Genomic DNA, 17,383 nt, shown 5'->3' with positions numbered 1-17,383 from the left:
TACAGCAACAAGTCAGACACAGTACTGTAGACCTTTTCATTACAAAGAAATGTAACAAGGACAAAACAAAATACATTTTTAAATAAACTCATGCATCAGTGGGAAAATCGTCATATACATTCTTAAAATGCTTAAAATGACCAACTTGACATCTGACCAGTGTTGATAGCTTAGTAACATAGAATAATACCCAACTTTAAAACATGGTAACTGTATACATGTATTTTTGTCCTGCCTCCAAAAACTTGGATGAATGCCATCAAAGAATGTTCAGCTTCATGTGTTTTGGGTGTAGGTCAGAGGAAATGCAATGACTGATTTGTCTTTGAACAAGGCTAAAGAGTCTAAATTCAGGTGGTATTTTGTTAAGAAAGCGACTGCAATATGGGAACTGTATCTAATGAAGATTGGCCTTTTAACATATTTTATTTACACTGTGCTATTATTTTCTCAGAGCCCCTCTTTTTAAGTAGGCTCAAAGAGGAAATTAAGATACAGAGAAACAATGAAATTACAAAAAATATATAATAGTCATTTTTTTTTGTTATTCACTATCAATGTATTTTGAAGGACATGGCTTAATACCATTGGAAGTTCTTTTTTAATTTATTTTATTATTATTTATTTATTTATTTTACAAATTTTATGGGCTGGACTATAGCTGAACCTTGACACATCTGGGACCACAACAGCACCACTTCCTGTCACACCTTATTTAATGCCAAGCGGTTAACTCCAGACCAGAAGGTCACAGGGCACAGGAATGCTGCTCTTTAAAAATGTCCTGGACACTTGCAGTGGGCCCCCCAATACATACACATCCCCTCTATTTAAAAAGGGAAAATAGAAAATGGAAGAAAAAAGACTTGGACCTCCCAATGTTCATTCTATGATAATTCTCATCATGTGCTTGTGTAAATACTCCATATTGTCGTCAGTGCTAGCGGAACGCCGTTTCTCGAAGGGCTCATGAATTTGTAGCAAAACAAAAATTGGTTTCCATTCACATTGCAATGGAACAGCAATTCCCCTGGACACTCAGATCTGGGAGTTTGATCAGGACCTTCAGAACAGACAGAGAAGACATGCAAATGAAAACTTGAGTAGTATTTGGTAGAGAAGTACCTGCATTGCACTTTAAAGAAATTATAAGATACATTAACGCAACTAATCATCTCTTTTTTTCATAGGTGATCACTTCCCCCAAGTTTTAGTCAAATCTGTCAATAACTATTCTAGTATTGTATTCACACTCAAAGGGACAAATGAGGGAACACATATAGTCTGCTTCATCTGCTGGTGATGGAAGTACTAAGGCCAGTTTCAATTAACAGCAAAAAAGTAAGGGAAAGGTAATTGCAATCGCATTTCATCCATATGTTGCAGAACCTCAAGAAATGGGCCATGCTAAACCCAAACCTTAATTCAAATCTTAACAGCTAATCCTGAAAAAAAGTCATGGTCAGCTTTCATTTGGGGAGAGCCTGCCATATTTTAAATTTATAATTAATGTTTAGTTTATAGTTTCCTCTTTTTAGTCTGAACAAACTCAAATGTAAAAAAGCAAATCATGGGAATAAATGGGAGTAGTTTGAAAATAGTATGAAAAAGCAATTTTCTATTATATTAATGTTAGTTTGAAGGTAGTTCAAAGTCAGGCTTTGTTCCTGGAATGGATGTAAGTCCTTTGTAGTCCTTACATAAAAGAACAAGTTGATTCATTATGTCCGTCTGTGGCACTGTCTGGTTCGATTGACTTTTATTGATTGAAATTCTGATGGACTAGCTGTTTCACATAAGAAAATATCCTTTCATTTAAAATGAATAATATTCCACTTATTCTGGTTTACTGGTTTCATCGTTAGTCACTGTTAAATTTACGTGCACTCTAAGGGTAACTGACATTTGTTTGACAGAGAATAATTCACAGACTCTTAGAGAACACCCTACCTGTGTGGCCACACAGGAAACACATTAACCGTTAATGTGGGTGTCTCTGTTCTTACAAGGAACTCTTAAAGCTTGTTTGACCTTAGTTCAGGACATCTAAACAAGGATTAAATAGTGAAACAACAGACAACTGCTAACAGTTTTAACAAGTATGGTTCAATGATTCCTACAGTTGATACTTTTTCTGTTTTAGGTAATGCATTTAATTTCAAGGAAATGTGTATGAATGATATACATTGATGCGAGTTGTACAATTGGATTCCCATTTCTTTAGCAAATTTGATATTATCCTTGATAGTATCCTACGTGGTATTACAATACATCACATTTGTAAAGCTTATGTTGTATCAAATGGCCACTAAAATATAAAACATATGGGCAATACAGTATGTGTTTTGGCCCCAATATGTGGCCCATGTGTTAAACACGGAATGATTTAGTATTCACTGCCAATTACATCAGATGAATATTCAAATGAAGTCCTTCTGGGCAGGAATTCCACTTTGAAACATTTCCATAAAGGGGACAGTCCATTTTTCAGTCACATACAGTATTTTCTATAAATATGTATAGTGTTTTGATTGAAAAGAAGCCCTGGTTTAGACCTATGTGGTAGGAAATGTTCTGTACTCACTGTGTGATCTTGCAGTTTGTGGTTTTGACGAAACGTCCCGTGTAGTGTATATTACACCTGACCACATTATTGGTGAAGTCTGACTCGAGCACGCTGTACTTGGGATTCACCTGGAGCTGCAATGCAACGGGATGGTTTGTTTATATTTTTATCACCCAAAGCAGCACAGTGTCAATTTTAACAATGAACTAAATGGAGAAACAAGTAAATGAATGGACCATCAAACAATTACTGGCTGTTACCTTCAATATATAGTTTCCTGGCTGAACGTCTGTGATGTCAATCCACTGGCAGTCAATATCAGCGTTATATGTATCGTAGCAGCCAGGACTGAGGCCCTGAAGAAAGACAAGAAATTTATATTTATGTGATGGTACCTTTCAGGCTTCAACCACCAAAGAAATATTTGGTCATTTAGCCTGGACATCATTATATAATGTGTTTCTTTGATCAAAAGGAATTATCCAAGCCAATAACATTAATGTCACATATCATTTTGGGTAACTAAATGGACTGAAAGGCACTGTCTGTAAATGTTTATTACAATGTGATATAAACATGTCTGTGCTACATAGGTCAGGGCCCCATGTCACCTGTGTATACCTGAGTGTGTGATGTGCAGGCATAACGCTTCAGGTGTCCAAAGTCACAGGTTGTGTCCTCCAGGCAGAAACTAGCCTTGTGGCCCTCTGCCACCTTCCGTCCAGTGCTGATCTCCAGGAGGTCATAGTGGCTGAACTCATCCATGCTGTGGTAGTGTCTGTGTAAAAGGCAAGGCAGGTAGATGGAGGAAGGTAGATAGAAAGGGATGATGAGAACAAGAAAGCAGGTATTGGGTGGCACTTTTACTTTGCATTCTCACCAAAATGGCCTATATACATACATACATACATAGATACGAGTGAAAGGGATTAAACACGAAATGAATCAAGCTATCCCAGTGACATTGCAATACTCTGAACCCACTTATGAGCTGACTAAAAAAGGTTGTAGCAAAGGGCGAGAACAGTCACCCCACCTGGCCTCGAACCATGGTCTACGGGGTACCAACCATGCCACTTTGACCGCAACGCCAAAGAGCCAGGCCTCCGATGGCCTCGCGGCAAGCCATCCCACTTCTGACACCATTTGTAGCGAAAGGCGAGAGCAGTCACCCCACCCGGCCTCGAACCCGGGTCTACGGGGTACCAACCATGTGACTTTGACCGCGACACCACAGCTTGCCGCGACGCCATCGGAGGCGTGCCCGGTGTGTGAGCCGTATGAGGGACCCCTAGGTTAGGTTGACCCTGGTGTGAAGGACCCCAGAGATAGGTGAAGCACGGTGTGAGGGACCCCAGAGATGGGTGAAGCACTAGTGAGTGGGGCACCCTGGGATGGGAGAAGTATGGCAGGGGAATGCGTGAGGGACGCCATGGTATGTGAAGGGCATGGGCGTGCTTCCCGAAGGGAAGGGCAGTGTGATGGAGTGCCGTCACTACGGTTGAGTATGCCCTCTGACTGCCATACCAATGAGCCTGGTTCTTTGGCGTCGTGGTCAAAGTGGCATGGTTGGTACCCCGTCAACCCAGGTTCGAGGCTGGGTGGGGTGACTGCTCTCACCCTTTGCTACAAAGGTATTAACAGTTTTGTTGCAGATGAACTATAAAAAGTTGTGGGACAAGCATCGACATGGAGCAATTGGTGCAAACAAAATTCATGTCAACAAGTAAGATAAAATCCTTCAGGGGGGATTCAAAGTCACAAATAGACTTTTTTATTAGTTACTCCCAACATTATATGATGAGTCTGAGCTTGCAATGTACTATAGGCTGTTGTGTACCTGTCAAAATGAGTAATCTTAAATAATTAATACAAAAAATAATTTCCATAGGCTTTAAATACAAAAAAGGGTACATTTTGAAGCCATATGTTCAGTACCTGTATATACCACAAGCCTAACCACTCATAACATATTCCCACCAATAGAGCAACTTAATTGTACAAGTAAAGTACCAATGGAAAGTACATTCTAATTAATCACAACAATAATGTAATGATGAATCAAGACATTAGCACTCTAATGAGGTATGAGGGCTTAATTAATGTCACGTGATTGATTGGCATGGGCTTAATCACTACTTGGCAACCAGCTTTTGTGCATGAGCAGTATGTGTTTGTGTGGATGTATGTTTGTGTGATGTATCTATGTGTGTGTGCACACCTGTATGCTTGTGTATATGCAAATAAGCGACTGTTCAGAGATAATGTAGGTATATGTCTTTATGATTAAATTTACGATTAATAAGAATAAGGTCTATTAGGTTTATGCTGTTGTCTGTGTCTGAATGTTTTTCATCAGTGATAGACATCACACAAACCTAGAGAGTCTCATCTATATCTCCCTGAAAAATAAATAGCAAAATGATAACTGAACAAAAACAAATCTCTAAAATCTGCTCACTTTGAACTGCTCAAAACCAGTAATGGTTTTGACTTTAAGCCAAACTGAGTTTCCCATAGCGGATGTCAGATGATCTGTGAACAAAGCTTTTAACACATAAAGAGCAATGAGCTAAAGTGAATTACTGAGCCATTCATCTTACAGACCATCTTCATCTAATCATAATTATCAAAATAAATCTCTCCTGATTTTTATTGAAAGCCATCAGTGATATTAAAGGTCTAATCTGCAGGAAGGCTCAAGAAATGAATGTAGCTTGTAGGCATGCTAAGTGCTCCCACACACTATTTCTGTAGCGTTTTTTTCCGGAAATATAGCACAGGTGAGGTAAGTGCTGGAGAGCACTGACTCAGAAAATTCTGCCTGTATGAAAAATGTTTTTACTCTTAACCCTATATGTTAACAGGAGAGTCTGTTGTGTGAAAGACTGAAAAAGGTTGAAGCAATGAAGGTAGGGTGGAGTGTAAAGGAATGACATTTTACTGTTTTATAGAACATACTGTATTTCCGGCTTCCATGCATTTAATCTGTGGTGCTTGGTGCTTGAAAAGAGCCTTGTTTGCTTTGTTTCCTAGGATGGAGGCAGATTTGTACATTTTGGGGGGGATTGACTCACATTTATACCTGGTGCTGCAAGACCCTAATTCACATCTGCTGCTCTACATACATAGTAGTCAGAGAGGACACCAAGCATCTTCATAAAATATCCTGCATTTTTGCTTGGAATGAGAAGGAGCAGGGGGATGGATCATTACAACACTTAGGATTCTGGTTGGGAGAAAGGAAATGTTGCAGTCGTTCCATTTCTATTGCAGATATTTATGTGGACTCAAGACGTGGGATTATTATTTTTCACAAGGTGATGGGGACATAGAGAGGGAGGGGCACAGTCTGCGTGCAAGGCCGCTGGTCTGCTGGATTTCACCTCAACCTCTTCCCAATTAGGGGAATGCCAAGGTAAAAGGGACCATAAGATGAAACAACGCCCTGTAACCCAGTGTATGATTTTCATTATTTTAGCTGCTTGTGAAAGGTGTTTAAATTCCTAAAACCCGGGACCTATGCTGGAGAGTGTGGAGCCATACATAATGCAGCCCAGTCAAAAAGGAAACATTCAACAGAAGCCTGGCATTTCCACACTGCCACACAGGCTACACGGAGCTCAGAAAGCTCCCATGTAAGCACCTGCACAAACACCAGTTATGACCTCTGACTCCTAGGGTCAAACGTCATTGCACATCTGGTGCACAATTAAAGACTAATAAAGTCTCTCTCTGTTTAAGAATATCATTCTGTTTCACAAGTAGAGATCCGTGAGGCACATTAAGTCCTGCTACATAAGCAGGTAGCACTAAAATATAGCATAATGAAGTAGCTAATATACAAACTGCACAATACAGAACATGGAGCAGAAACTAGTATATATTGATGGAAGCAGAAGTGTCATATGGAACACATGGAAGAGTTACAGGTGCAACTGTTGAGTTACTGTGAGAATCTGGGACAGTTTCGTAAGTTTTTGATGTAAGCCATCTCTGGCAGAGCTGTAATACATGATTTCAGTCAGTTCCTGTCCTGGATCAGAGAGAGGGCCCCTGCTCTGCCAATAAACAAAGGCATCATCAAAACAAGATTTCTAGACTCAATTTCCAGGTCAGCCAGTGATGAAAAGCTGTGCGTTTGTTTCCCGTGACTGCATTGCACAACACCGTGACCTCACTCTCCAGGGAGTGAATGAAGAGGTGTGCCCTGACGTCACCTAGCAACACACCCTATCTCTTCACAGTCGGTTAACATTCTCAGAGTGATCTGGGCAGCATAGCACAAGGTCAGTGAAAAACACATCCGCCAAATGTTCATGTGCTGAATGCAACCCTGTCTTTATGATGCATGTACAATTTAAACAAGGATGTTGAGAGACAGAAGTAAAATACATACATCTGAGTAAAAGGCTAAAAAGCAAATAAGAGATCATGAGCCTCTGTGGATCCAATTTACATTGCCCATCCACAGCTATTTAGAAAATTGACTGGTACATTCACACTCATGAATGTCCTTTCCAGAGTGAATTGTACTGTCTGTTCCAATACCTTCATGTTAACTGTTGCTGTGAAAGGGCACAGTATTATGAGTTGATGAGATGTGGAATCATCTCATGCGCATCTGAACGCAGACTGAAGAGGTGCAAGTGAATTGACCGCTAATTCAATGACAAACTGCAGTGTAATTTTCCTTTGTGCTGTTCTTGTCACACATGAATAGTACTCACTGATGGCAGCTGTGCCACTCCCAGGTATGACGGGGGCGGTTGGGCATGAAGTCGGCCGTCCCTTGGTTTTTAACCCGTTGTGGGAAGCGCAGGAGGACCCTGATGTCATAATCTGTTACTTCAGAGCCATAGGCAGAGCTGTACGGAGAGACAGAATGGTACATGAACAAAATAGGAGCAACACATTGTGACAACACATCGGAAAGCTCCACCTCATTCATTCTGGAGTTCACTCAGCACCAGTATAGGAGAGGGCAGAACAGTCCTTTGGAGGTGTGTGATTGCCATAGGGATATCCTTGCTGAAACATGTTTCAATTAAATTAAAGAATTTATGTCCAGTCATTGGTAGAGGAAGGTGAAAATGGAAAATGGAAGGTGTGAAATGATTTCCATGATAATATTGATAACACTATAGCTGAAAATTAATTAAATAAATGAGTATTATAATCATTATAATAGCATTATAATCATTTTGTAATAAAGATACATCAGGCAACAGTACTGTCACAAGTGCTTTCCCTTTGTAAGACATTACAATAACCACAATATAATCTGGAGTACATTTTCACTTTGAAAAATAATTTCAAGACTAAAACGTTCTGCTGGAATCAGCCACTATTTGAGCTTCTGCCATAATCACATATAACGGGCAATCAGATTAAAATTTAAATCATATGGGCCAGAATTCATGATCTGCTGATGCAAATACTATGCCAAGAGGCATTTATCCTAGAAATCAATTGTACCTGTTAAACTTCTCAGTTTAACTAGTTCATGAAGACACTGCAATGCTATTTTCACATTACCACTTACTACATAGTGTGAATCACATTTCATATTGCAGCTGACAGTGGGCAAATACATACAAATTTATGTGAAGAACATTATTAAATGCTTTCATCAAATAATGGCAGGTTACTGTGTTGGCAATTAACATGTTTATAGCTAAGTTGTTATTATACTTGATCATTAAGAAGGTATTCATAGTGTACCCCTTAAATCTCACTTCTTGAAGTTTGTTAGGTAGATCAGACTGTTTGGCACTCTGGAAGCATTACTAGCATCTGATCAAATGCACTGCACAGAGAGGCATCCGAAAAATCCACTTTTTGAATTTTGATAAAAACAACAAGATATAGGCTCACAGCAGAATGGCACTCAGAGACTGCAATGATGCTCAATTCATCTTGCAACAGTTGTTGACTTTGCAGAGAGGAGCGAAACACATCAAGCCATCTGTCTGTGATTACCATGATATACTGCCAGGATATGAGAACACGGTGAGGAATGACATTGTTGGGGATATTAGGATGTACACAAGAGCCGGCAGGCAAGCTGAATGCAACATTTTAAGTGCTTTGTGCTTGGATGGAGTGAGGGTTGGAAGGTTATACTGAGATGGCAGAGAAAACCAGGGGAAAACAAGATCAACCTAACACAGAGATCAGCCTCCAATAGGTACGCAAACAGCTAGAGTAGTTCCCTCAGTGTGACCAAAATTAGTGGATTATCTTCAAACATGGCTCTATATAAATTCAAAATACACTAACACAACACAGATTCATTTAGTTTGACATGTGAAATCCATCTAATGGGTATGCAATCCAAATTATATTTTTTTCCTAGCTGATTGTCAGCAGGTTAATAAACATTACATTATTGGCATTTAGCAGAGCGATTTACATCGATTAGTTTTCATCTCTTTTTTTTTTTGACATGGTGTCCATTTATACAGCTGGATATTTACTGAGGCAATTGTGGGTTAAGTACCTTGCCCAAGGGTACAGCACCTGTGTCCCAGCAGGGGATTAAACTGGCAACCTTTTGGTTACAAGTTATGCTCCTTAACCACTATGCCACGCTATAAAGAGATGTATGTAGGGATGAATGTATATTTCACAACTTGTGCATTTGTATTATTAAATCAGCATTAAAACAGATTTCTTTACCTATTTTCCAACTCAGTGTTTTTGCCCTGTCATCAACAGTGGCATTGCAATACAGTAATAAAGAGGGATTTGAGTTATACCCTAATAAAGCATAGAAAAAACCTAGCATCTGTGTTTTTGACAAAACTGCATGTTTGGCATGCATGTTAATTTCAAAGCACCTGCAGAATGCTTGAAAGCATATATATCAATCATCAATATGCGGGTGACCGCATATACAGTATTTACGTTGTATCTTGTTTCAATAGGACAGAGTGCATAATTTGTGAACCCCAATGAGACTTTCCAGTTCTCTGAGAAGTATGTTTCAAAAACACTTTTTCTTGGAAAGTTCCAACTGTAGATTGATGTCAGCATTGTTACGAAAACTCTTTAAGTCTTCAGTGCTATCGAGTTATATACAAACCTTTATCAGCAAGCTGGGGTTTGGCTCTGCCTTGAATAAACATTCTGAATTGGTGGTGTGTTTATGATTGTAAGGGGAAGGGTCAGAAACACACATAGCACACACACCTGCCCAAACATTTCTCTTCAGCAGCACAGCGGAGGGAGTAGAGGTGAGCCCGTTGGATGTAGGTGGAGGCTTGGACATAGTTTGGGTCAGGAACCAGGTCAGGTAACCCTAGGATGACACAATACAGCTACAATTAATTGTGTTTTTTTTTTTTTTTTTTTTTTTTTGAATCCTTCGTTGAACCAAGCTTAAACTTTTTTTTTTTTTTCCAGTGGAATGGAATGCGATGAACAAAACATCATTGTCAATTTAAGTTGCAAAATCTATTCTAAGGAAATACGATAAAATAAAAAATATATGTATATATAATAATAACCTAAAAATACAGCATTATATTCTCTTGTGTAATTGCAAACTCTGAGTTAATTCTTAAATATTCTAAAATAGATCTTCTTCCACAAATGACTTTAGGATTTAATTCAATTATATTGTATGTATGTATATTTCCTAGAATTTTTATGTGTAAGAATCACTTTAGAACATAACTGAAAGGGCCTTGTCATGGACTACAGTTCTGCTTTCAAACAGTTAACAGAGTCATGCTTGTTCTGTAATCAGGGCTCTGTAATTGCTATGAATTCCAGATTATCATCACTATGACCTTTGGGTCACAGAGTCCTGAAAGAGACTTTTCACTCTAATGGCCTCATGGGGAAGAAATAGAGGTCATGCTATTGGCTGTCATGCTGCACCAGTGTTGCATAGATGATGCTTAAATGCCACTATGATTGGCAGATCATCCTGTTATATGGATCAAATAAAGGATTGCCACAGTGACTGGGATGAGCCATACAGGTGATTTACAGATCACCTATGTGGTTCAGAACAGATGCTGTCTGATACCCAAATACATGCCACAAGTGTTCAGGGATTCACTAATATGTTTTGAATCATTTTTGATTTTGAGCTTTCTTTGACTGTAAATCAATTGTCTGTGCATTGTGCATAGAGAGAAGTCAGGAGACTTGGCAGGTCCAATGAGGAATGCTTAACACCATCCCATGTGTACAGGCACAACAACCAATGTGTAGGACAAGTGTATGATCTGTCATTATGGATAATATGTTAGTTTTGTCCTTATTGCTATGACAGGGAAATAGAGTGGGGAGAGAGAGAGAGAGAGAGAGATGACAATGACCTCACTTCCCTGCTGTTTTAAAACTGGGCTTTCAACCAATAGTGTTACAAAAACAGAAAAATAAAAAAGCAGGTCTTAGCTGTCAAAGTTAATGTGTGTCCCGCTTACACCACAGAGCTGGAGAAGGCAATGACCTTAATGTTTGAGTGGAGAATGTTTTTTTTCAGGCTTGTTTCCTTCAACCCCCAAACACAGACACTTACAATAAAGTTAGAAAGTTAAGGCATATGAAACAGAGCAGGGCTTGTTACCCAGAGGTTGCTGGTTAAAATTCCCTTTGGGGAACTGCTGTTGTACTCTTGGGCAAGGCACTTAACTCAGATTTCCCCAGTAAATATCCAGCTGTATAAATGGATAACATGTAAAAATTTTAAGCTACGTGCAAGTCACTGTGGATAAGACAAAGTCTTATAAGTCTGATAAGCGAAGTGAGAAATGTAATGACCTAAGCCCTCTATGAAATTAAATCCAATTGCTTAATGCCATATGCTTAGTTTCTTTAGTAACCTCCCATATTCAGTCACGTTTCAGCTTAGAAGCTCCTCAGGAAAAAAATAATTGTGAGAAAGAAAGAAAGTACAAAACATGTGTGGCACACCATGACTATCCCAGTATTTTCACTCAGCCAACATGCTTTGTGAGTATTGTTAAAAACCACCAAGGTCTTAAACAGCAGATTTTTACTCAGAATGTCTACTTTTGCGTTGATTCCCCTCTATAGAGAGGCTGTATGAGTGCTTTAGTGCAACTAACATCTGCATCTACTAACTCAAGAAGTATCAACTGCTCTCCCAAACCCACATCTGCAGTATTTCTGAGGCCATACTTTACATAAGGTCAACAGTAGCACTTGATGGATGGGTCTAGGCACATGTGCCCTCCTGGTGATAGTCAGTCATTTAGATTTAGGTGACAAAATCCAGACTAAATCTCAATTCCTGGAGAGTTGCTGGTATGCAATCCCTCTTGTGCCTTTTCTGTGAATGCCCTGAGTTTGGAACTGCCACCAGAGGGCGCCACTCAGTCCTACTGATGTTAGCAGGTATTGGAAAAGTTCGTAATACCTAACGAGGGAGGATCTTTGCAGCGTGAGTATTTCATAAGCCTCCTTCCTCTCTTTTATAGTCCAGGAGGAAAAGGGGATTCCTGTTCCTCTGGTTCCTGTTCCAGTCTGGTCAGCGCCCAGGTTCAAATGAGGCCTCTAACTTTCCCAGCACTGTGCATACTTCCTGTTTGTCACCTTAAACTGAGGCAAACCTGCAATCCAGAGGAAGCTATATGGGACTGTTCTGGTAAACACAGAGAGACTGTGAAACACTGTGGTTTCCTTGTTGGTGGAGCCTTCCAGCTCTTTTACTCTTAACCACAAAATGATGTTCAGTGACCTTTTAATCGGCAGGAACTACAGATTTCCGTCTCTTGCAGCAGGGAAGGGCTGATCTGAACAAAAAGCAGATTATCTCTTACACACACAGAAAAACAAAATCACCAGGAATATCTGGTGCAGACCTGTTTCAAAGACTGGATTTCCTTTGCTCTTATTTGCTCTCATTTAATTTGGCAAGTCAACAACTTTTATTACATTTATCAAGTGCATTGGTGCTGAGAAATTGGTGCATTTGGTGGTATATATATATTTAGAAAAATGTTTTTTTTCCCTCAAAACCTGTTCTCGCATTTAGAAAAAAATCAATGAAATGAATTAAGCACAGACAGCACATAAAAGATGTTGATATGCAGCCAAGCAGATTGATAGCTATTCCAGTCACTCTGATGTGACTGGAATCTCAAGCTGCAAGCTCCATCACCTCAGGCTTTGTATTCTCCTTGCAGCTGGAACACTTGGAAACACCCACATGTTGACAGTTGCATCACCTCTTTATCCCTTGAATTCCTTTGATATGAATAAGCATTGCTTTTCCATATAGGCAACTTGGATGTGGATAAAATGTGTGTTCCCCCTCCCCCTAATCCTTTTCTAAGAGTGAGATTAATAACAGTGCTGATCAATTACCCATGGACTGTGAGAAAGAAGATGGAAAAAAAAGAAAATATGAAAAATGTGTTTCACTTTAAGGAACATTAGGAAACCTGTGCTTTTGGCAGGAGTTCTGAATATATAAGAATCTCATTGATCTGAAATGTTATCCCCCCCCCCCCCAGGATAAATGTTTTTTTCTTTCTTTCTTTCATATCCTGAGTCATTGGACCCTGTGCATTATGGGACCTTTCCACTATTACACTCTATGATGCCCCCCCACCCCGGTTCCCCACATTCCTCTCCCAGGTTCCAACATTATAATGGTTTCATTCAGCCCCTACGGTGAAGTCACCATGATTACCGTTTTCCACATGGAAACCTCCTTAATCTGATCCAGATCATTTATTCATAAATGTAATGAACTGTATGCCATGCATGTGATGTGACCAGAACAGCACAATTTATAACTGCATGATTCAAACAAAATTAATTAATTTGCATTCATAAACTGTAGGGCTGGATCTCTGAGTCATGCCATCTTTTTTTTTTTTTTTCTTACAGTGCTTTTCTCAGTGCGTTTTTACGTGCAGAAGAAAGAGTATCCAAAAACAATGTCATCTTCCAGCTGCAAAAACAAATATCTTAAAAATCAAGTAATGAGGTTTACTCTCCCCTGGGTCAGGTTGCGGCTGCCAGAAAACACAAGAGGAATGGCAGAGGAATCACATTTTTTCAGATCTTATGTTTTTTTTTTCAACTTCCCTTTTCTTTTTAGTAAAAGTTTGGAACTGTCTCGACACGTGTGTCCAGCTCACATTGTGTCCACCTGCAGCACCCCGTGGCACAGGGCTTTTTCCACTTTTTGCACTATACTTTCTGTCTGTTTCACATAGGACTGATAGTTTGCGGTTCCTAGACAGTGCTGGTGTGGCATTGTGTCCTGAGACTACACAGAAATACATCATAAACATGTAATATTACTGAAGGAGTTGCCTGCTTTATTTAAATAAGAGGTCTGTAGCAGGCTTTGGCAGGCTAAATTTGGTACCTTGGATAAAAAAATCCATTTTCGTGATTATGAAATCATAAGTTATTTAAATCATTAATTATTATGAAGTAAACCATCAGAATATACACCCACAAAAGCATTTGCTGGCCTTCGCTCTCTCACTGTGCATGCATGTGTGTTTTTGTGTGTGAAAGATAGAGAGGGTACCTCACCTCTTTGCTCTGGCCGATACACACTCCCCACATTGATGTTGTGGTTCTCCGCAGCAGTATTCGGGGACTGGGGGTTCCTGCCTGGTGGGACAGGCTGTTGGAAGGGAGTCTGGGGCTGCACTCTCCCAAAAGGGGGGAACTGCTCATACTGGGGGCTCCGCACAGGCGTCTGTGCTGGTCCCAGCCGTTCTGAAGAGGGGGCGACAGGGTTTGCAACAGGGGCTGCATTGGAGTTGGCATCCGGGATAGGGCCAGAGGGATCTTCATTGTACAGGCTGTGAGTGTACCTGTGGTCAAGTCCATCAGAGAATGATGGCTGAGCTGGCTGGGCTGGTTGGGCTGGTAAGTAAGGCTGGCCAAATGGTGGATAGTAACGGTAACCGTCCTCACCATACTCTGGTGGTGAGCGTGGCAGCACTGGTCCTAGACCCCCACCGGTATATCCACCTCCAGTATATCCACCTCCGGTGTATCCACCCCCACCATAACCTCCTCCAGTGTATCCCCCTCCGCCATACCCTCCACCTGTACCCCCTGAGTATCCTGTCCCCCTCTGGAAGGGTGGCTCGTACCCCCTCCCAGGGCCTTCTGAGATGCTGGGATCAAACGGTAGTGGATAGGAAGGCTGCTGTGGTAAGGGGTATTGTGGGTAGGATGGTGCATTGAAAGGAGGCTGAGGGAAGGATGATGATGAGGATGATGAAGATCCTGTAGAGGGCCTGAAGCGGGTGCTGGTGGATGATGGAAAACGGCTGCCAGTATCACCCGTGCCCAGGACCCCCTGGCGCCAGTTTTCCGGCACCTGTCCAAATCCAAAAGGGTGTCTGGTCTGTCCTCGCACTGTTTCCGAGCCACCCCTGGGGGGTGCCTGCCTGCGCACATTGCCACCCTGTGGCCTGCGGGATGTTTGGGGAGGTGTGTCCGCCAGAAGCACTCGGTGACCCCTGTCCTGGTCCTGACTCCCAGCGGGAACATACTCGGCACCACTGTTTAACAGGCTGAAAACCCGCCCGTTATTCTCCCACCGGATCATCTGTCTCCAGGGGTTGGAACTGGCATCCTGCCCCTGGGCTTCCACCTGAACCTGGCTGATGACCAGCAGCAACCACACCACCACTGTGGGCAGCATCATTACACCAAAACACAATATTGCCAGATACAGTTATCAACAATTGAATGATTTAACAATAAGACTTAAAATTTTACTGACTGCTTTGTCTTGGAACAGTTTTGTCTTCCTCATAGATGTCCTTCCGCTGGTACAGTGTGCGTGAGTGGAGCTGGTTCTGTCCATTCGCTGTCCTACAGTTGGGAGGTGGAGGCTCAGTCACATACCCAGATGCAGTTCTCTGGCAGGTACACCGGTGAGGCAGAGAGGGTGACTCTGAGGGGCGAACGCTGGCTATCGGCGTCAGTGATGAACAAAATTCCCCCGTCTTCCTGGCTGCCTTGATGTGGCGTCTGTGACTGGAGCATTGCTCTCAGACCTCTGGGTAGGAGTGCCTGCTCAACGTGAGAGTGAGCGTCTATTTGGCTCTCTGATTGCTTACAACAGGCTGTGAAAAAAGACCTCTCTCAAAGTTTTTTTTTCTCTTCTTTTTTTTTTTTTTTTTTTTTTTTTTTTGAACAAGCCCACATGGCCCTAGTGCTAGAGCTGTTTCCCGGACGGCAACAGGCATGCCTCTGTAAGCGTTCCAGAGTCAACACCCCCATCTGCAAAGGCACTCAGATTTCCAACTCTCTAGAGTTTCCTCTGTTTCCATTCTTGTGCTGAACATGCAGTGTTGTAGGGACCGTGGTCTTGTTGCAGTGGTCAAGGTGTAATATGATCATTCTTTTCTTTGTATTATTTTTGAATAATTTTTCACAGGATCAAATGAGAATAAAGACTTTTAAAGCTATGGAATAAGTAAGAAGGACCACCATAAGTTTTATTTTAACTTGGGGAAACAGGGCCTTTTAAAATGCCATGAGCCTTTCTCCAAAAAGCAGAAGCAGGGCAGAGGGAGAAGGAGAGGGAGGGAGTTTTCATTAAGTCCTGGGGAAGCATGAATGCATGGCTGCTCTCACCCCTCCACCCCTAGCTCGTGCTCCTTGATCCTGCATGTCAGGGAACTACCACAGAGGTGGCCGTGTTTCATGGAGGAAGACTAAGAAAACTTGTCAACCCATGTTTTAGGAGAAAAAGAAAACCCCACCACCCCCCTCCGTTTTTTGTGTTACATCGTGTTGTGCATAGTTGGCTGCCTCAGTGAACCAATTTAAGCCACCTCTCGGCCCCCTGAGGTCGGTTTTGCAATCGAGTTGAGGTCACTTGTGAAGCTACAGCGCTTCCAACGGAAACCCCCCACCACTCCATTCCCCAGTTGACTTTACATTATGTGGAAAAAAAGGCCTTTGGCACAAACAGTTTCATCCAGCTGGATTATTTGCCTCTGCTTGGGGCATTATTGAGGGGCTGATTGTTTTCTCACTATATTGTGAAACTGGTGCGTCGTCTTTTTGGAGGAGGGAAGGAACAGTTCTGTGCCAGAGATGAGGATTATAGGACTGTTTACAGCCTCTACTAGCAAACTGTTTCCAATTAAGATGAGGACTTTGTGCTTGGGAACTGTTGAGCAACTCAAGCTTACAGTAAATGACAATTGTGCTTCTCGATTATATAAATCTAGGTTTCCTCTGTACAAATGTTTTGCACTGTATTATTCTCAGAAAAGGACAAAAAATAATAGGAAAGGTTAGAAGTGAACAAATTATTACCATTGCTCCTCAGCTAGATTCCCTTCATACAGTACTGCTGGCAAAGCAGCTCATAATTGTAATACTGAGGTTAAAGAGACAACAACTCTATTTCTATGTCATGTAAGAGTTCTTATCTGGTACATGGGACTAACATGGGTACATGGGACTTTCTTAAAAATGAATAAAATTCCTGTCTAGGGCCTACTTCAGAATGTGAAATGCATTGTGTGGAAAATTAACAGAAAACATTGCAGAGGAAATTTTAACACATTGAATCCTCTAAGAATTTGGCTGTCTATGAGGTTCTGGAAGAGAGCATGAATATAAATTCAATGGGTCATATAGGGGTATTTTGGAAGGAAGTTTCTTTTCTGGCTAAAATCATATCCAGGTGCCTCTTGGCAGTTACTCTTGGCAGTTTCAAGTGGCAGACCCATCTGGAGATGAATGGCCACAGATCCTATTGGGAGTGGAAAAGGTATCTGCGCTAGTATTCTGAAATAATGTGCTCTCAAAAATTCAAGATTTCATGTACTCCCT

At 41.2% G+C, this 17,383-nt stretch overlaps 1 protein-coding gene across 1 annotated transcript; it reads right to left on the bottom strand.

Annotated features, from left to right (window-relative positions):
- Positions 1 to 653: 653 nt before the first annotated feature.
- loxl1 (lysyl oxidase-like 1) lies at positions 654 to 15,634 on the bottom strand. Its single transcript, XM_036534980.1, has 7 exons — positions 14,102 to 15,634; positions 9,761 to 9,869; positions 7,297 to 7,434; positions 3,188 to 3,344; positions 2,827 to 2,922; positions 2,585 to 2,700; positions 654 to 1,063 (listed from the first exon to the last, which is right to left on the bottom strand). Exons 1-7 carry the CDS (start codon positions 15,231 to 15,233, stop codon positions 1,057 to 1,059), a joined length of 1,755 nt encoding a protein of 584 aa, XP_036390873.1. The 5' UTR covers positions 15,234 to 15,634; the 3' UTR covers positions 654 to 1,056.
- Between the last annotated feature and the right edge of the window lie 1,749 nt (positions 15,635 to 17,383).

Source organism: Megalops cyprinoides, chromosome 8 (assembly GCF_013368585.1).
Source record: "Megalops cyprinoides isolate fMegCyp1 chromosome 8, fMegCyp1.pri, whole genome shotgun sequence".
In the NCBI taxonomy this organism is placed as follows: Eukaryota; Metazoa; Chordata; class Actinopteri; order Elopiformes; family Megalopidae; genus Megalops; species Megalops cyprinoides.
The sequence above is the reverse complement of the archived record's forward strand: the minus strand, read 5'-3'. Positions and strand labels throughout refer to the sequence as shown.

Bases quoted from the DNA above. Each gene is read 5' to 3' on its own strand.
- loxl1 (XM_036534980.1), bottom strand. From the start codon at position 15,233: ATGATGCTGCCCACAGTGGTGGTGTGGTTGCTGCTGGTCATCAGCCAG. The intron at 9,870-14,101 runs GTGAGGTACCCT...GTGTCATCCTAG, and splicing joins GTATCGGCCAGAGCAAAGAG to GGTTACCTGACCTGGTTCCT. The intron at 3,345-7,296 runs GTGAGTACTATT...CCTTTTACACAG, and splicing joins GAGTGGCACAGCTGCCATCA to ACACTACCACAGCATGGATG.